This window comes from Meles meles, chromosome 9, assembly GCF_922984935.1.
Source record: "Meles meles chromosome 9, mMelMel3.1 paternal haplotype, whole genome shotgun sequence".
In the NCBI taxonomy this organism is placed as follows: Eukaryota; Metazoa; Chordata; class Mammalia; order Carnivora; family Mustelidae; genus Meles; species Meles meles.
Window position 1 is genome coordinate 57,303,922 of NC_060074.1, and position 20,515 is coordinate 57,324,436.

The 20,515-nt window shown below is 36.0% G+C and overlaps 1 protein-coding gene across 9 annotated transcripts in view; it reads right to left on the bottom strand.

Annotated features, from left to right (window-relative positions):
• Positions 1-20,515, bottom strand: part of BAZ2B (bromodomain adjacent to zinc finger domain 2B) — a 421,364-nt gene that overhangs the window by 231,368 nt on the left and 169,481 nt on the right. For 5 of the 9 annotated variants that reach the window (XM_046018129.1, XM_046018131.1, XM_046018130.1 and 2 more), the window contains exon 1: positions 5,188-5,211. In XM_046018129.1, coding sequence (XP_045874085.1) covers positions 5,188-5,203 — 16 coding nt within the window. In that variant the 5' untranslated portion in view covers positions 5,204-5,211. Of the gene's footprint in view, positions 1-5,187; positions 5,212-8,439; positions 8,464-8,496; positions 8,540-20,515 lie in introns of those variants that run through there. The other 4 variants (XM_046018124.1, XM_046018122.1, XM_046018121.1 and 1 more) reach the window with 2 other exon arrangements.

A 20,515-nucleotide genomic window follows, 5' to 3' on the forward strand; every position in this document is an offset into this window, starting at 1 on the left:
GTACACACACACACACACACACACACATTTACCACATCTTCCTTACCATTCATCTATCAATGGACACTTAGGTTGCTTCCATATCTTGGCTATTGTTAATAATGCTGCATTAACAAAGGGGTGCGTGTATCTTTTGGAATTAGTGTTTTCTTCCGATTCATACTTCAAAAATCTAGCGCAGATGTCATCCTTCTCTGTTAAGGTTTATTTAGTCTCCTTCCCTAGACACAGTGAATCATTCCCTTTCCTATTTTTCTCCTAAAATCCAACCAATGAAAGTTACAGCAGAGTTCAGTAAAAGTAAATGAAATATAAACAAACCAAAGACATTTTAACAATGGCATATAATTTATCAAATTACTTTGGTGTGTCAGGATTAGTTTTAGGGACAAGAGACAGAAAACCTGAAACCAGTGGCTTACAAAAAAATAAGTTTATTTTTTGTGAAAATGTCTATGCTACCTAAAGCAATCTACACATTTAATGCAATCCGTATCAAAATCCCATCCATTTTTTTCAAAAAAATGGAACAAATCATCCTAAAATTTATATGGAACCAGAAATGACCTCGAATAGCCAAAGGAATATTGAAAAAGGAAGCCAAAGTTGGTGGCATCACAATTCCAGACTTCAAGCTCTATTACAAAGCTGTCATCATCAAAACAGTTTTGTACTGGCAGAAAAACAGACACATAGATCAATGGAACAGAATAGAGAGCCCAGGAACAGACCCTTAACTCTATGGTCAACTAATCTTCAACAAAGCAGGAAAGAATGTCCAATGGAAAAAAGACAGCCTCTTCAACAAATGGTGCTGGGAAAATTGGACAGCCACATGCAGAAGAATAAAACTGGGCCATTCCCTTACACCACACACGAAATAGACTCAAAATGGATGAAGGACTCAATGTGAGAAAGGAATCCATCAAAATCCTTGAGGAGAACACAGGCAGCAACCTCTTCGACCTCAGCCACAGCAACTTCTTCCTAGGAACATCGCCAAAGGCAAGGGAAGCAAGGGCGAAAATAAACGATTGGGATTTCATCAAGATCAAAAGCTTTTGCACAGCAAAGGAAACAGTTAACAAAACCAAAAGACAGAATGGGAGAAGATATTCACAAACGACATATCAGATAAAGGGCTAGGATCTAAAAATCTATAAAATGCTTAGCAAACTCAACACCCAAAGAACAAAGAATCCAATCAAGAAATGGGCAGAGGACATGAACAGACATTTCTGCAAAGAAGACATCCAGATGGCCAACAGACACATGAAAAAATGCTCCACATCACTTGGCATCAGGGAAATACAAATCAAAACCACAATGAGATACCACCTCACACCAGTCAGAATGGCTAAAATTAACAAGTCAGGAAATGACAGATGCTGGAGGGATGCAGAGAAAGTGGAACCCTCCTACACTGTTGGTGGGAATGCAAGCTGGTGCAACCACTCTGGAAAACAGCATGGAGGTTCCTCAAAAAGTTGAAAATAGAGCTACTTTATGACCCAGCAATTTCATGACTGGGTATTTACTCTAAAGATACAAACGTAGTGATCCGAAGGGGCACATGCAATGTGCCCAAATGTTTATAGCAGCAATGTCCACAATAGCCAAACTATGGAAAGAACCTAGATGTCCATCAACAGATGAATGGATAAAGAGATGTGGTATATATACACACAATGGAATACTATGCAGCCATCAAAAGAAATGAAATCTTGCCATTTGCGACAATGTGGATGGCACTAGAGGGTATTATGCTTAGCAAAATAAGTCAATCATAGAAAGACAACTATCATATGATCTCCCCGATATGAGGAAGCAGAGATGCAATGTGGGGGGTTTGGGAGGTAGGAAACGAATAAATGAAATAAGATGGGATCGGGAGGGAGACAAACCATAAATGACTCTTAATCTCACAAAGCAAACTAAGGGTTGCTGGGGGAAGGGGGGTATGGAGAGGGTGGGGGGGTTACAGACATTGGGGAGGGTATGTGCTATGGTGAGTGTTGTGAAGTCTGTAAACCTGGTGATTCACAGACCTGTACCGCTGGGGCTAATAATACATTATATGTTTATTAAAAAATTTAAAAATTATTAAAAAAAAGAAAAATGAAAAAAAACTAAACAAACAGAACATTTATGTAATCATTGTAAATAACTGACAAAACTAAGGGGATTGGGTTTTTTTTTGTTTTTTTTTTCATGCAGAAGTGTAAAAAGAACAAATTGGCAAAGTGAATAAAATTGGTTATTAAATTCACACACTATTGCATCCATTTCATTCAACGAACCCATTATTTGTGTTAGTGATACACCATAGATATTGTAAGAGATGTATAAAACAATAAATGTTTCTTTTGAGTTATACTCCTATAGAGAGTATTTAAATCAATAAATATGCTTATTTCTGAAAAAAAAAAAAAAAAAATTTATCTCTGTCATATCAAGGAAGTCCAGATGGAGGCACCAGTGTGGATATGGACAAGGTAATATCCTTAAGATATTAGAGACTTTCTCTTTTATTTCTTGCCCATTCTTGGTTTGGGGCTTCCACTCATTTCCAGTTATCATGTCCACATTTCAGCCAGTAAGGAAGAAGGGGGGAAAAAGAGGAAATGCAACCTTTCCCTTAAGTTGTATATAGCACTTCTGCTTATTTATCTCTAGCCAGACCTTAGTCCCATGATCACGTCTAGATGCAAGGGAAGCTGGGAAATATTTTTACTCCAGGTATTGATAGACTAGGAAAGAATTAGTAGATGGAGAAAATCAACATTAAGGGACAACCATCAGTCACTATGACACTTGGTTACATTTTATCTGTGGTAGGTAGCCGACATTTTAAATTTGCTCTCTACTTCCAATATTTCTACTTCCTGAGAGTATAAAATTGTCTAATAATTCCTTCTATATTTCAGTTCTTAATCATTTTAAAGATTTATTTATTTGACCCAGAGAGAATGAGAGAGAGATTGAGAGAGCATAAACAGGGGGAGAAGCAGAGGGAAAGGGAGAAGCAGGATCCCCATGGAGCAGGGAACCAGATGCAGGACTCAATCCCAGGACCCTGAGATCATGACCCGAGCTGAAGGCAGAGGCTTTAACCCACTGAGCCACCCAGGCACCCCTTCTCTGCCTTTAAAACAAACAAACTAACAAACAAAATTTTATTTATTTGCTTTTAAGTGATCTCTGTGTCCAACGTGGCAGTTGAACTCAAGACCCCAAGATCAAAAGTTGCACACTACTGACTGAGCCACTCAGAGGACCCTAAGTTTCAATTTTTAAATGAAATATTTCTGTTGGTAAAGATGAGTCTCTATAAAATATAAGTAATATTTACAATAAAACTACAAGGGGTAAAAGGAATATTAATAAAACCAGAAAAGGCTTGGGGCACCTGGGTGGCTCAGTTATTAAGCATCCAATTCTTGATATTGGCTCAGGTCACGATCTCAGGATTGTAAGATTGGCCCCCATCAGGCTCCACATTGGGCATGGAGTCTGCTTTAGATTCTCTCTCCCTGTCCCTCTGCCCATACCCCTGCTTGTGCACACATGGAAGTGCTCTCTCTCTCTCTCTTTACAAACAAAAACAGAACAAAGCAAAACAAAATGAGAAAAGGCCATTTTATTTTAAAACTTGCTCTGTAATATTATTAAAATATATAATAAAAAGTTAAATCATAATATTTAAAAGTATTGCTAGTATAGTAATGAAATTACACACTAATAAACTACGTGTAAGTGAAATTGCTTAAATACTCTCAAAGAAGACAAAGAATCTGGAAAGATTTGAGAAGAAAAAAATCTATGAGTTATTTTATAATACTTCCTATAAATGCTATTTAGAGATTTTTATTTACTTAATTTATTTAATTTCCTAAAAGTTTTATTTATTTGAGAGAGACAACAAGCAAGAAAGCACAAGCAGGGGGAGAGGAAGATAGAGAGGGAGAACCAAGCAACCCACTAAGCAGGGAGCCTGATGGGGCTTGACCCCAGGACCCAATCCCAGGACCCAGGGATCATGACCTAAGCCAAAGGCAGATAATTTGACTGAGCCACCCAGACACCCCAATGCTGTTTAGAGATTTTTAATCAAGTAGATGTGATCACAAAACCATACTAAAAATTTTGGTGGAATTAAGCAAAATCAGGTTAGGCTAAGATCTCATCCTATGTGACTTGAGAAAAGTAACTTTACAAATGATGATATGACTACGATGAGTGGTCAAGAGAATTTAGTACATATCAGCCTCTGTGCTATGCTTTATAAGCATGATGTCATTTAACATTCACAGCACTCCTAGAGATATAAATATTATCTCTGCTTTAGAGAGGGAAAAAATGGATCTTAGAGTATGTAATGGACTTAAGATCACAACCCTTAAACAAAGGTTTTTCTGACCTCAGTTCATGTTCTTAACACATATTACTTCCCTTTAAAGTCTCTGGACCTTGATTTTCTCATCTGTTGTATAAGTGAAATGTAGCACAATCTGAACCATTCTAAAGTTCATTCTAGCTTTTTAGGATCTTAATATTCTACTGAGGTCTGACTCTTTCCCTAAATAAAAGCACATTGTATCAAAAGATCTAATCAGCCTCCTTGCTGGAATTCATATGTCGATTAAGTTATCATAAATATATGTAATGTAGGGGTGCCTGGGTGGCTCAGTGGGTTAAGCCTCTGCCTTCGGCTCAGGTCATGATCCCAGGGTCCTGGGATTAAGCCCCGCATTGGGCTCTCTGCTCAGCGGGGAGCCTGCTTCCCGCCCCCACCCCACCCCGCCTACCTCTCTGCCTACTTGTGATCTCTGCCTCTCTGCCTACTTGGGATCTCTGTCTGTCAAATAAATAAATAAAAATTTTTAAAAAAATATATATGTAATGTAGAAAGTAGAAATTTATTTACTGAAACTTATAGACAAAAGGACCACAATGTGTGAATAAGGTAAATTTGGATGTTTGGGGTATATCCCTGACATTTACACCTGATTTCATCTCCCTTCATGTATCTGTGAAGGAGCCATATATAAAGTTAAGTAAGAGGGAAGAAAGTTGAAACGCATTATATTTAAATCTTGCATAACAATCCTTTGAAATGTAAGTAACATCATTTTACAGGTGAAGATACTGAAGTACAAAGAGGTTGACTTGCTAAGGGTCACATACCTGGTATAAGTGGCATCAATATTTGAACTCTCTCTAGTTCTTTTTAAAATAACGGCGTGGGGGTGGGCAGGGAATACCTCGGTGGCTCAGTCAGTTAAGTATCTGCCTTCCGCTCAGGTCCTGATCCCAGGGTCCTGGGATCCAGCCCCACATTGGGTTCTCTGCTCAGCGGAGAGCCTGTATCTCCCCCTACCCCTGCATCTCCTCCTGCTGTCTCTCTCTCTCCCTGTCAAATAAATAAATAAAATCTTTAAAAAATAACAAAAATAAAAAATAAAAAATAAAATATTTTAAAAGATTTATTTATTTATTTTAGAGAAAGAGTGAGGAGGGGAAGGGCAGAGGGAGAGAGAGAGAATCTTGAGCTGACTCCCTGCTGAGCATGGAGCCCAACAAGGGGCTGGATCCTGAGATCATGACCAGAACTAAAATCAAGAGTCAAATACTTAACCGACTGAGACACCCAGAAGCCCCAAGCTCTCTATCATTCTGAAACATACCTTCTTTCCCATTCACCTTGCTTACCATGGTTCACCTTTTGGATATTCATGCATTAATATCCTTATTTCAATTTTTATATAGAAAAACTAAAGATGCTAATTAATTGAGCTCTATCTGGGGTATTTATGATTACCAGCAAACATTGGTTGAATGATCATTTGCTTATTAGCACAATGAAAAATGAATATTAAAATACATAAAATATAAGAAAATATATGTTACCAGTAACATAGGAATAATTAAAATAAAGCATTAACAAACTACTAGGGAAAGAGGACCACTTTCCATTAGGATGCTTAAGGAAGGCCTCAAAGAATAATTACATGTTGACAGGGTATTAGAGGAGAGTTCTCAGTTCATCAGAAAAAACTAAAAGCCTAAAATAGAAAAACGATATTCTACAGAAAGGACCTAATTGCTAAGCTGGTAGAGCATTTACCTCTTGATCTTGGGGTTGTGAGTTTGATCCCCACATTTGGTGTAGAGATTACTTAAAAATAAAATCTTAAAAAAAAAAAAGAATATTCTAGGGAAAAGCAATGACATGAAGGTAAGTATGGAACCAAAATGAATTTTTGATGTGGAGTATGTAGTCCATGTTGGGTAGAATGTAGGATTCTTGAACAATAGAATACTCAGCTGGGAAATATGTTACAGCCAAATTGAGGAGGAGATTGAATACCAAGTTAGAATATCTAGATTTGATCTTGGAGGAAATAGGAAGTCACTAAACATCTTCAAGTAAAAAAGTGAAAGAGTCAGAGCAATGCTTTGATAAGATTAAACTGAAGATGCATAGACGTCAAGAGAATTGATGATGGCCAGGAAGATGGGAGAGCAGTTAGAAGATTTGAACACTTCTATGGATTATAACTTGGGAAAAATAGCAATCCTCCTGAGTTCTGAAAATTTCTGGGGCAAAACTATAAAAAATGTATATTATATAATACACAAAAACTCATTACAGCTTCAGCTCAGAAACAATGTATAATATCCTCCCCCCGCCCAGTCACAATATTCTATTCTTTTAGCTATTACTTTATCATCTCAATTTATCAGCTTATCTACTTCTAATTAGTCCCTTAACCTCCACTTCCTCTGAACATATCAGCCCTTTCCTGGCCTCACTTTATTTCTGCCCCATGGTCAACGCTTGACCTACTCTCTCCACAGTCCCCTCAATGGGAATCAGTGTTGAAATCTACCCTTTTCTCCTGGCTCAAAGGGCTGGAGAAGGCCTCACAGCCCTGATATTATTACAAATTAAGGGTTTTTACTATCAGTCACTTATTAATATCTCAAATGAATACTTCTTAGTCTTTACCTTATATTATACCAGATAAAATTGGATACTACCTCTCTTACTGAAATTCTTGAATTTAGAACACTTGCAATTACATACTCTTAATGTTACCCTAAAAATGTACAGCGAAAGTCAGCATTTTCTTTTTTTTTTTTTTAAGATTTTACTTATTTATTTGACAGATAGAGATCACAAGTAGGGAGAGAGGCAGGCAGAGAGAGAGAGGAGGAGGAAGCAGGCTCCCTGCCAAGCAGAGAGCCCGATGCGGGGCTCGATCCCAGGACCCTGGGATCATGACCTGAGCGAAAGGCAGAGGCTTTAACCCACTGAGCCACCCAGGCACCCCATTCAAATTAAAAATCATTTTCATCCAATGCCAATGTTAACCTCCTTGATTGTAAAGTACTCAACACTAAACAGAAGGTTACTACAGAAATATGTTAATATTTTGTTGTAAAATATTCAGTTAGGGCAATAAAGTTCTGATTAAGAAAAAAACAATTAAGCAAAGAGCTGCATATCAGAGATAGCTAATGTGATGCCTTAGGAAAATGAATGAATATGTGATAAACATCTGAGCATATGTATACTTGATGATAAAGCCCTTAAAAATACAATAAAAGTTCTCTCCAGCCTCTAAAAATGTTAAGCTTAAAAAAGTAGACCAGGTTTTTAAAAGTTTTTTAGAAAAATGTTAAAACATAAATATAAATATTATCTACACATGAACTTATGTTTCTGATAACTACTGTTTACATAATTAATGAACAATTAGAACAAGATTAAAGAAACAGATTGAGTAAATAATTTAAAATTTATTTCTGTGTTATTTAAAAGAATTTTCCAAAAATGCTATTTTTTTACTCTTTAGTAATTTTATAATAATGTGGATCAAGGCCTTGGATACAGTTTTTTCTTTAAGAAATATTATTTCCTTAACCTTATATATAGTAGAAATTAATACTTTAAAATAAAGAGAAGTATCAGTTACTTATGAGAACTATCTCTTTTCAACAACTCTCCATATTTGGAAGACTCTCTATAAATCATTTAAATATCAATGAAAAATTGAAGCAAGCTTAAGAATCCTTTCAAGGTTGTTTACACAGTCTTTTCTTAATAAATGATTACAATCTCAAGTAATTTTATCTTTGTAAATTTTTTCCTAATATGGAGTTACCTTAAATGTTCTGTTGTTTTTTAGTAAAGACAAAAATTTTAAAAATAGGATATTCAGATGATTCACACTGAAAACACATTAATATAATTAAGCATATAATTTCAGTTATATATTAAAAGTAATTTTCATTCTAAATGTTTTAAAATCATTTAAAGCAATATTTTTATTACTTAAAATACCAAGTAGAAGTATGATATGTGGTTCATTGAAAATATAAACATTTAATTGCCTGTTGAAAGAAAGAATAAAATTATAAATATTTTCCAACCCTATACTCATTCTGGAGAAAACATCCTTAAAAGATTAATTATCATTTTGTTCTTACTGTGATCAATGTGGTCAATCTTGTGACATCACTGTTGAGAAATCTGCAATAGGAAAACAGAAATAGCATTTAGCTGAATCATATTTGCGTAAGTAATTTCAGAAACTAAAATATTTGTTTAGAATTTTTGTCTTTTTTGATGCCATAAGTCAATCTAAAGTTGTCAGGAAAGTTACAACTGGTGTGACACAAAGCATGAGGCACTGCAGGTTGTTGATGGGTCATTATTTATTATAGCATGACAGATTATGTTTTGTTTATAATCAGCAACACCCCATTATTAACATAACATAACATAACATAACATAACATAACATATTAGTAAATAAGCTATAGGACTTTTAGGTTGCTTTTGATTTCAAATATTTACTAAGAAGAGAATCACAGTGTCTCAAATATACTACAAACATGCTTAGTGAAATAAGTCAATCGAAGAAAGACAACTATTATCTGCTCTCCCTGATATGAGGACGTGGAGATGCAACATGGGGGGTTAGGGGGATAGGAGAAGAATCAATGAAACAAGATGGGATTGGGAGGGAGACGAACCATAAATGACTCTTAATCTCACAAAACAAACTGGGGGTTGCTGGGGGGAGGTGGGGATGGGGGGGTTATGGACATTGGGGAGGGTGTGTGCCGTGGTGAGTGCTGTGAAGTGTGTAAACCTGGCGATTCACAGACCTGTACCCCTGGGGATAAAAATACATTATATGTTTATAAAAAATAAGAAATAAAAACTAGGATAAAAAAGTAAAAAAAAATATATATACTACAAACAAGAGACAGGTCCTTTGTATAGATGACCTTTTCTCTGTGATCAGATTAGTAGTTCACCTTAAGGCTAGAATGTGATCAATTTATTATCAATTAATAGAAGAAATGGCCTTAGGCTTATCCTTATGAAGAGATACAAAACTTAGTAAAGATTGAAAATATCACTGGGAAGGAACTATACATGGTAAGCCCAAGGGAAGTTATAAGTTAAACTACGTCTTGAACTACGGAGAGCTTAGAGTTCTTACCCCTATAAAATCTAAATTTTTTTTTGAAATTTTCAATTAACAAGACATGACTTAACGTAAGCTTTTAAATGTTTTATGTTAAAAACTGTCATAATATTATGGTGTTTTAATATTCATAATGGGCCTTCGTATATTATTTCATCAAATCCTCGTAACAATTCATGGAAATAGATGTTAGACAGCTTACATTACTTGTCCAAGCATAGAGAACTGAGTTTTCCTTGGTTCCTTTTTTAATCTCACAGCTTTCAGCCATTCCATTCTGCCAACACCCATTTTACCCTGTATTTCCAAAGACCTGCCTTCAAGTAGTTACTTTCTAGCATTATGTTCTCAACTTAAATCAATATAAAAAAGTCTTGTGGGGCACCTGGCTGGCTTGATCAGTAGAGCACTCTTAGTTTCATGTGACTCTTAATTTCAGGATTGTGAGTCCAAGCCCCAGGCTGGGTGTGGACTCTGCTTTACACACACACACACAAAAGCCCTGTGATGATAAAATGTCAATACAAAAAGTCTTATGAAAGAAGCAATTATACTTTTTATAAAACTCTGTAATTCAAAAAGGTATTAAAGTTTTTTAAAAATAGTTACATTCAAACAGTATTTGTGACTGAATAAAAAAATAAAAATATATGTTCCATTTTACTTTTTATTTTTTGAAAAAATACAAGGTAATTAAGACTATATGTATAGTTAAAACTGCACACTATTTTTAAAGCTCTAAAGCTAATAGCATAAAAAACTAGTAAAGGCATTCCTTCATCATGGTAACAATTTTTACACATGGCTTACTGGGTACGTGCAAATTCATAAGAAAAAAACACATGAAATTAAAATGACACTAAATAAAGCCAGACAAATCTTAAAGCTTCTCATAAAAATCTTAAATGGCTTTTACAAGGAAAGGTAATTCTTTAAAATCATCTTGAAACTGGGAAATATATTCAAATTACACATATAAAAAGTCATATTACATTTTATGAAAACATAATTCAACTAATATATTGGTTATGTGCTATTTCTCTACAAGTTACCATTTCAGTAAATATGCACAGGGAAAATCTCAACTATATTTATACTTAGAATATACCTACCAGTGTTAAACTGTGAGATAAATCAAGACATACAATTATATAAGAAATCTTTCAGTAATTAACATATAACTATCTTTATTTTTCCTCCTCTTCTGACCCCAAACAGAAAGTCTTTCCTTATGTAACTGGTTTTAACATACACCATAAAAGTCTCAACACACACAAAGTAAGGATACGTATCCCTACCTGGCTTATTGAAAAGAATCATAGGAATAAATGAATAGAATACCTACTTTTTCTCACCTCACTCAATTTGAACATAGAAATATAAGTTGCTTGGGGCACCTGGGTGGCTCAGTGGGTTAAGCCTCTGCCTTTGGTTCGGGTCATGGTCTCAGGGTCCTGGGATTGAGCCCCGCATCAGCAGGGAGCCTGCTTCCCCCTCTCCCTCTGCCTGCCTCTCTGCCTACTTGTAATCTCTATCTCTCTGTCAAATAAATAAATAAATAATCTTAAAAAAAAAAAAAAAAGAAATATATGCTGCTTAAAATTCATTCAAATAGTCATTAAATATTTAATCATTCATTTATATTTCAGTTTAATGTTTTTGCTGTGTTCGTATTTTCCAAGGTGTAGTTATATAATAAAAAAATTTCCATTAAAAAATCTACTTCTATTACATAAGAAAAATAATCTCACAGGGGCACCCGGGTGGTATGGTTGGCTGAGCAACTGACTCTTTTTTTTTTTTTTTTAAGATTTTATTTATTTATTTGACAGAGAGAGATCACAAGTAGGCAGAGAGGCAGGCAGAGAGAGAGGAGGAAGCAGGCTCCCCACGGAGCAGAGAGCCTGATGCGGGGCTCGATCCCAGGACCCTGAGATCATGACCTGAGCCAAAGGCAGCGGCTTAATCCACTGAGCCACCCAGGCGCCCCTGAGTAACTGACTCTTGGTTTCAGCTCAGGTTGTGGTCTCAGCATGGTGAGATAGAGCCATGTGACAGGACTGCACAATCTGTTCAAGTTTCCCACTCACCCTTTGCCCCTCCCACCCCTCACTCCACACAAACACGTGCTCACACTCTCTCTCTCCTCCTCTCTCAAATAGATAAATCTTTAAAAAAAAAAAAGAAAGAAAGAAAGAAAAAAAGACAGAAAAATAACCTCACAAATCATATGCGGCTTTAGGCTGTTTCGGTATTGGCAGTCTTAGACTGCAGACATTCTATCATTCTCTCTTTAAAGATTCACAACTAGGGATCCCTGAGCTACCCAGGCGCCCCAATAAAGTCTTTTTTTAAAGAAAGAAAAAAATAATGATATTTTGACATACATTTTTAAGGTTTAATAAAACTTTTTAAAACTTTAAACATGCTTCTATCATCACCTAGTTATTTCAAATCCTGACCATTAATATTTTTAATTAGAGAAATTATTTGATAGAAAAAAATTACTGAGTCTGATAAGCAATACTTCTTTTTTATAGGAGGGAAGTAGAAAATACCTGTAAATATTAGGAAACTACTGGGGAAACTGCTAAAATTGTGATCTACCACCAATGGAATGCCTTACCCAGTGCCATGCAATGGAACTTTTGGCAATAATGGGAATGTTCAGTCTCACCTGTCCAAAACCTAGCTCACAGCCAAATGATGGAGCACTTGTAATATGGTTTCTGTGACTAAGCAACTGACTTTTAAATGTTAATTAATTTTAGTTATTTTAATTTAGATTTAAATAGCCACTGGTAGATAGCGGCTATCATATTAGAACAACTAGGCAATTCTGACACCATACCAGGATTGAACTGTAAATGATTCTCCTAAAAATTTGAAAATGTTTTTCTCTAATTTTTAGAAGTAGAAAAAAAAAAAAAAATCTCAACTGTGTTGGATAGGCTATGTTCATTTCAGAAAAATTGTTCCAAATTTGGAAAGGAATTATTTTATCTTTGATAACTTTCAAGTTAATGTTTGGTGGGAAAAAGAGATTTACTTTACCATGCTTAATGTATTACAGAGTTTATATGGAAATAGTCGTGGGTTTTAGAGAACTGCGATCCAAACCTTTTGAGATTGCATTTACATTGTCTGCTATTTAAAAGTTTCAGTGTGGGGCGCCTGGTCATGATCCCAGAGTCCTGGGATCAAGCCCACATCAGGTTCTCTGCTCAGCAGGGAGCCTGCTTCTCTCTCTCTGGTTCCCCCTGCTTGTGTTCCCTCTCTCGCTGTATCTCTCTCTGTCAAATAAATAAATAAAATCTTTAAAAAACAAATAAGCAAAAATAAATAAATAAATAAAAGTTTCAGTTTGCCTTAGGGGGCACCTGAGTGGCTCAGCTGGTTGAGTGTTGGACTCTTGGTTTCAGCTCATGGGTCATGAGACAGAGCCCTGCATCAGGCTCCATGCTCAGCAGAAGTTAGCTTGAAGAATCTCTCCCTCTGCACCTCCCTCTACTCATGCACACTTTGTCTTTCTCTCAAATAAATAAATAAATCTTAAAAAATATAAAAGTTTCAATTTGCTTTACTTTGTGAGGCTGGATAGAACATGTACCATTATGACTAAAACATCAATAGAACATAGGGAAAAAAGAAGAAATTTATTTTATTAACAACTTTGATAGTCCTGATCCTTACAAGCCTCTTGCTATCAACTGTTTTCCCTTTCTTATTATGTTTTAAGAAAAAAAGATGAGTAAGCTTTAATAGCAAGAAAAAGTTCTAACTAAGGGACGCCTGGGTGGCTCAGTGGGTTAAAGCCTCTGCCTTCGGCTCGGGTCGTGATCCCAGGGTCCTGGAGTCAAGCCCCACATCGGGCTCTCTGCTCGGCGGGGAGCCTGCTTCTCCTTCTCTCTCTCTGCCTGCCTCTCTGCCTACTTGTGATCTCTGTCTGTCAAATAAATAAATAAAATCTTAAGAAAAAAAAAGTTCTAAGCATGTAATATGGTATATATGAAAAAACCCTGCTATTTCAGTCTAAAGTGGGTATAGAAATAGAAGACAGTATACCCAATTAATATAAGCTTTGTTAAGCAGCTTTCTCAAGTTGGATAGGCACCAATCAATTTTGATACTTACTTTACATGTAAATAAAGCAATAGAAATCATTTCCTGACCTGTACAAACACTGGTATCCAGGCTAAAAGTTGTTTTTCTGATTTCATGGGGGAAGATATCCAAGGTACAAAAAAAAAGGAAAATAATCAGTGTTAATACATATGGGTTCCAATTCCAAGCAGAATTTTTGGTGCATCATACTTACTGAATGCCTCCTGTCCTCAGTTTCAACTGTGTCTAAGCAAGGTGTGTAGTAAAATATATGATATGCTTCTTCCCTTAATGTTCACAGAGAACGTGAAGGTAGTAGTTCCAATTATTCCAGCAACTGCACATTAAATCATGCTAACAGATGCTGAAATTAATAAAGAGGATGGGATCTCTTACCTCCTACCTTTAAAATTGACAACTGACTCACTGAAGGTGTTCATACAAGTTACAGAAATGAAAGAAACAAAGAGTCCTACAGACTCACCAATTCAAAGCCATCAATCTTTGATTGTTTATAATTTTTTATCAAAAAAAAAAAAAAAAAGCAAGCTCATCAATGCCTAAGTTTCATATGCTGCCACTATTTCGCTTTGAAGATCTCATCAGGCTTTCTGGTAGGGTAAGTAGGCCTCTAATTCAAAACCTGCTATTGATTAATTCAGTATCTCCTGTTAGAAATAATTAGAAGCCCACTATTTACACTAGAGAAACTCAGAGAGATAGAAAGTGATGATGACTCTATAGCCTACTGACAGAAGTCTAGGAAAAAGCAAGTAACAGTTTCTCATTTTAAAATGCCTAACTTGCGGTGCCTGGGTAGCTCAGTCGTTTGAGTATCCAACTCTTGATTTCAGCTCAGGTCATGACCTCAGGGTCCTGGGATTGAGCCCCAGGTCAGGCTCCATACTCAGCCAGGAGTCGGCTTTAGATTCTCTCTCTCTCTCTCTCTGCCCCTCTTCCTTCTTGCTCTCTCTCTTTCTCCCAAATAAATAAATCTTTTAAAAATAATAAAAAATTAAAAATTAAATAGAACCTCTAACTTTGTTATATTGTGACCTAGAGCAAAGTGAGATTTCCCTTAGGAGAGCTTCCTTAAGTGCTACACAAAACCAAAAGGAAAAATAATCACAGCATGTATAATCTATTTAAAGCCTTAAAAGTGAATTACCAGGATTCTAACTTTTTGTCACCCCCTCCAAGCTTCTTACTACTCTCTTCAACTAAACAACTCACTGTCCATGCTACTACTTCAGTAAGACCAAATATAAACAAAGATAATTTAAAAAGCACTTCTTCTACGGTCAATGATTTCAAATTTCTTATAAAACAAATTACATTTCCATAAATTACTAAAATGTATCAATAATTTCAGTATTCTTACTGTAAAAAAAAAACCATCCTCTCCTCAAGACAATCATACAAGCAAGAAATTTTGCTGATAATAAAAACCATGCAAATAAAGCACAACTGGCTACTAGACTTGGTGGGCCATCTTTAAAAAATTTAAGTATATATAAGCTGCATGCTTTCCCCAACTTTACCACCCTATTCTTTCAACACTATAGCACTTCTCAAAATCTTTACTCACTGGTTGATAAGTTTCTACTTTAAAGCCATAAATGGTCATCCAGTAGAGGAAGAAAGTGGGTAGCATTGCTAACCAGTGTTGAAACATTCTTGAGGTTAATATATACACAATATCTAAAAATGAACTAATCACTTGGGGGAAGTAACATAATGAAGAGCTTCATTTAAAAAAAATTATATGTTGTTTTGGCTATACTTTTATTTTTCTAAATTCTTTAGGGAATTCAACTCAAATTGTAGCAACACAAAGAGGTAAAACCTTCAGGAATTACTATTAACTAAGTTAAACACATTATCTGAATATAATTATGGGAAATTTTAGTTTTTATCAAAATCAGAGTCCATCTTAGTCGTACCAATAATTTGCCACTTACAAGGCTGCCTTAAAAAAAACAACAAAAAAATCCTCACTTGAACAAGCCAACAATTAAGACAAACACATAAGTGCATAGTTGTAAGGGCTTCATGTCCCAAAGCGAAGAGACTGAAATGAAACTATTCCAGTCCAAACCTTCAAATATCCAATTCACACTATGGCTATGAAGACTCATGAGGCAGTTAAGCAATGTAACAAGATAAAAGTTAAAAAAAAAAAAAATTAGATCCAACAGTTAAACTTGCCATCACTAAAAAAACAAAACAAGGTTTCAGATAATATATATTTTCTTTTCTTCTATTACAAGAACTTCACAATGAATATTCAATGAATATTAAGGGACTTTATAATTATTACTGGTATTTTTCCTTAGAGCCCTTGTATGATTTCATCATAAACAAGAAATCTGGTCTAACACTTACAATAATAAGTTGCATAACCCTGGTCCTCATTCAGAACTTTGGCATATATTCATTACATACCTTAGGCAATCTCTTAGAACTTCAGTTTACCATACCGTAATTATCTACTTTACACAGAGGTTATGAAGTTTAGTTAATTATGCTTATAAAATTTTAGTGGTACACAGATGAAAGAGAGGTGTGAGGCATCGATATAATTGCTTCATACTTAGTGAAAAAAATGCAACTTACAAACATTTAACAGCAACAATCTGAATGAATCTTTTTTTTTAATTTTTTTTTTTAGATTTTTATTTATTTATTTATTTGACAGAGAGAGATCACAAGTAGACAGAGAGGCAGGCAGAGAGAGAAGCAGGCTCCCCGCCGAGCAGAGAGCCCGATGCGGGACTCGATCCCAGGACCCTGAGATCACGACCCCAGCCGAAGGCAGCGGCCCAACCCACTGAGCCACTACACTAAATGAAATACAGGGGTACTACAGACTGAATGGCTGTGTCTGCCCCGCTGCCCATAATTCCAATGTTGAAATCGCAGTGTGATGACACCGGAAGGTGGGGATTTGGGGGGTGATTGGATCATGAGCGCAGAACCCTCCTGAATGGATTTAGTGCCGTTATAAAAAAGAGACCCCAGAGAACTTTCTTGTCCTTTCCACCATGTGAAGTTACAGCAAAAAGACAGCCATATGTGAATCAGGAAGTAGGGCCTAACCATACACCAAATCTGTCCACACCTTATCTTGGACTTCCCAGCCTCCGAAACTGTGAGAAATAAACTTCTACTCTTTACAAGCCACCAGATCTATGGTATTTTGTTACAGTAGTCCAAACAGGACTAAGACAGCCAGTACAATAGGACAAACACAATATGATCCTTAACATGTTGTGATGCGAGGTACTTATATGAGAGTTACATGAATAGTCAAATTCATAAAACAGTAAGTACAATGATGATTTACCAGGGGTGGAGAAGCAGAGAATGGGAATTTATTATTTAATGGGTACAGAGTTTCAATTTTAGAAGATGAAAAAGTTCTGAAGTTGGCTACACAACAATGTAAACATATTTTTAATACCACAGAACTGTGTACTCAAAAGTGGTTAAAATGTTAAATTTAATGTTATGTATATTTTATCACAATAATAAAAAAATTAACAAATGAAAATCTTATATAAATCACAAACGAATCTTAAGTTTTCCTTCACTAATACACACGTTAAAACATTAATCAAATCGGGGCACGAGGGTGGCTCAGTGGTTAAGCCTCTGCCTTCGGCTCAGGTCATGATCTCAGGGTCCTGCGATTGAGCCCCGCATCATGCTCTCTGCTCGGCAGGGAGCCTGCTTCCCCTCTCTCTCTGCCTGTCTTTCTGCCTACTTGTGATTTCTCTCTCTCTGTGTCAAATAAATAAATGAAATCTTTAAAAAAAAATTAGTCAAATCAAGTGATTCATTTGTTCATTCATTCAGCAACTATCAAGAGTATTCTATATGACAAGCACTGTGATAGACAAGGAAATATGGCAGCGAAAAATAAAAAGTCTCTGTGTTCACAGAACCTATGCAGAAATCGTGGAGACCTATAAAACAACAAAAAAGTACAAAAATTATATCCTTTCTCATAGTGACTGGTACTACAAGGGTAAGGAGATGGGAGTGATGGCAAAAAAGGCCTCTCTGAGAAGATTACTGCCCAGAGATCAGAAAGAAGTGAGAACAAGTGCTTCATGTAGAGAAAACAGCAAGTACCAGGGTCCTGAGACGGAATGGCTTAGGTGTTTTCAAAAAATGACAAGAAGGCACAGTTCTGGTGCACAGTAAGTTAGAAGTCAGTAGTAGGAGAACGAGGCACAGATCATGGAGAACCTGGAAAGCAGCAGTAATAGTTTGGATATTATTCCAGGTGTGCTGAAAGCCATTTGGGATGCTTTCACTAAAGCAGTGATGTGATCTGATTCAAAAACAAAAAACAAACACCCTAACTGCTGTATACAGAACAGTCTTGGGAATAGGAGAGGAAGAGATTAAACAACAGAGAGACTGGTTTAGAGATCTATAGTAATTCAGGTGGAAATGAGGGGACTATCATGATAGCCATGTTGATGGTAGAAGTGGCTGGATATTTCCTTGCTGATGGACTAAAAGAAAAAGCATCAGAGTCCAGAATGACTCCAAAGTTTGGGTCAGATCAGTTGGGTGAATAGTGCTGCCAAACACTGAAATGGAGGATACCGAAGTAGGAACAGCTTTGGTGGTAGTGGTAGTGATAGTATTAAGAAATCAAGAATTTGGCTTTGGCCAAGTTAAGTACCCAAGTAAAAAGCTTCAGGAGAGATGACACGATCAACTGTGACAAATGCCGCTGGACAACACTTAACATGAGGGCTAAGAAATGGCCATTGGATTTAGTGAGGTAAATTCACTGGTGCCCATGACAAGACAGTTCTCAGTGGAATGGTGAAGACAAGGGCATAAATAGGATCAGTAAAGCAGAGAAAGTGCCATGAGGACATAGAAATGGCATATATGGACAACTCTTTGAAGGAGTTTTGTTATAAAGGACTGTACAGAAATGGTACGGTAGTTAAAAGGGGATATGGGGTCTTGAAATATTTTGTATTAAAATGATAGAAGAGTACAGCATGTATATATATGCTGATGAGATGATCTAGAGGAAAAAAAGAATGATGATGGGGAAAATTACAGAAGCAAAATCAATGATTACTAACCATTTAATAAATGCATAAATCTGCCCTTGCAGCTAGAAATGCAAAGATAATAAATATAAGGCATGTAATTAAGGGTTATATTGAAAATCATAGGGGGAAAATATTATATACAGAATTAAGTTAAAAATCCCTTGGAAAAAATATTATTTTATAATAGAGGCTGTCTGTTAAAAAAATTATGCAAAGCAATGTTTACGTATTTTATGTGACAGCAATGTCCTTCTAAGCTATATACATGCAGCTGCACAGGGTAAACATAATGCCATACGCAGCTTTTATTTGATTAAGCACACTGGGGCCTTAAATAGGATCAATATTAGATAAAGAGTAAAGCCAGCAATTTTTAAAAACATCTCCATTGTATTTTCCCCTTTCTCTCCTCTGTATTGACCCATTTCCACTTTTGGATTTCCAACACCATCTCTTCTGTAACTCATCACTCTATTCAAAACAGAAAGCAATTCACATATCAATTGTTCACACAAATCTTCAACACTTCCAGAGCTCCCTTCTCTCTGCTTATTAATTACTTTCTGCAATGTTCCCTAGACTCCTTAAAAAAGTTAAGTATTAGATAGTTGTAACAGGTGATGGGGATTAAGGACTGCACTTGTTATGATGAATACCGGGTGTTGTACAGAAGTGTTGAATCACTATATCATACACCTGAAACTAATATAACACTGTATGTTAACTAACTGGAATTTAAATAATAAAATAAAAATTAAAGTTATAAAAAATCGGTAGGCTCTAAAGACAGGTGAATAATTACATATTAGTGTAAATTAATTTAGATATGTTACTCAAACATATTTGCATTTTAAGCTTTTTTCCAAAACTCTTTATTCCTTGTGCATTTTTTTAGATTTATTTATTTATTTGAAAGAGAGAAAGAGTATGTGCATGCTTGCACATGCACGCAGTGGGGAGGGCCAAAGAGAGTCCCAAACAGACTCTGTGGTGCCCTGGCACAGGGCTCCATCTTACAACCCAGAGATCACGACCTGAGCCAAAACCAAGAGTCTGGTGCTCAACCGACTGTGCCACCAGATGCCCCAATTCCTTGAGTATTTTTATACTCGGTCCTGTTCAAAAATAAGATATGAGGTAATACACTTAGGTACATAATATACAAATTAAAATTAGAAATTGAGAGTGAGAAAAATAGCATTAGGCCAAGAATACGATTAGTTTCAAAATGCATGCCACAAGGCCCTATACCCTTCGTAATGGGGGCGACCAAAGATAGGGGGCTCTGAGGTTCCTGATAATCAATGCAAAGAAGTGACTGGCATAAGGAGGTTTTGTTGATTTACATTATTCACAGTACTCATAAGTTAAAATCATTTTTCTGAAGGAAGAACCAGCAGAAAACAACGTAATCAGTTTTGAACAACAATTTCTTTAACATTCCTCAGAGACTGGCCAGTGGCATAGTGATTAAGAGCATTTCAGCAGCTAAACAGGATTCAAGTATGTCACACATAACTTTACTTCAAGGAGAAGATGTGGAATATCCAAAGCAGTACTCTACCTATTTCAGGTATTCCTCCCCCAAAATATAATGTTAGAAACCACAATGAATTTTTAATTGAGATAAAATATACATAACATAAAACTCACCATTTTAAAGTGTACAATTCAGTGGTTTTAGTACAGTCACAATACTGAGAAACTATTTAATTCCAGGACATTTGTCATCTTCCCAAAGAGAAACACCATACCAATTAAGCAGTCATTGCCCATTCTCCTCCAGACTCTCCCTTCCAGCCCTTGGCAATCCCTAAT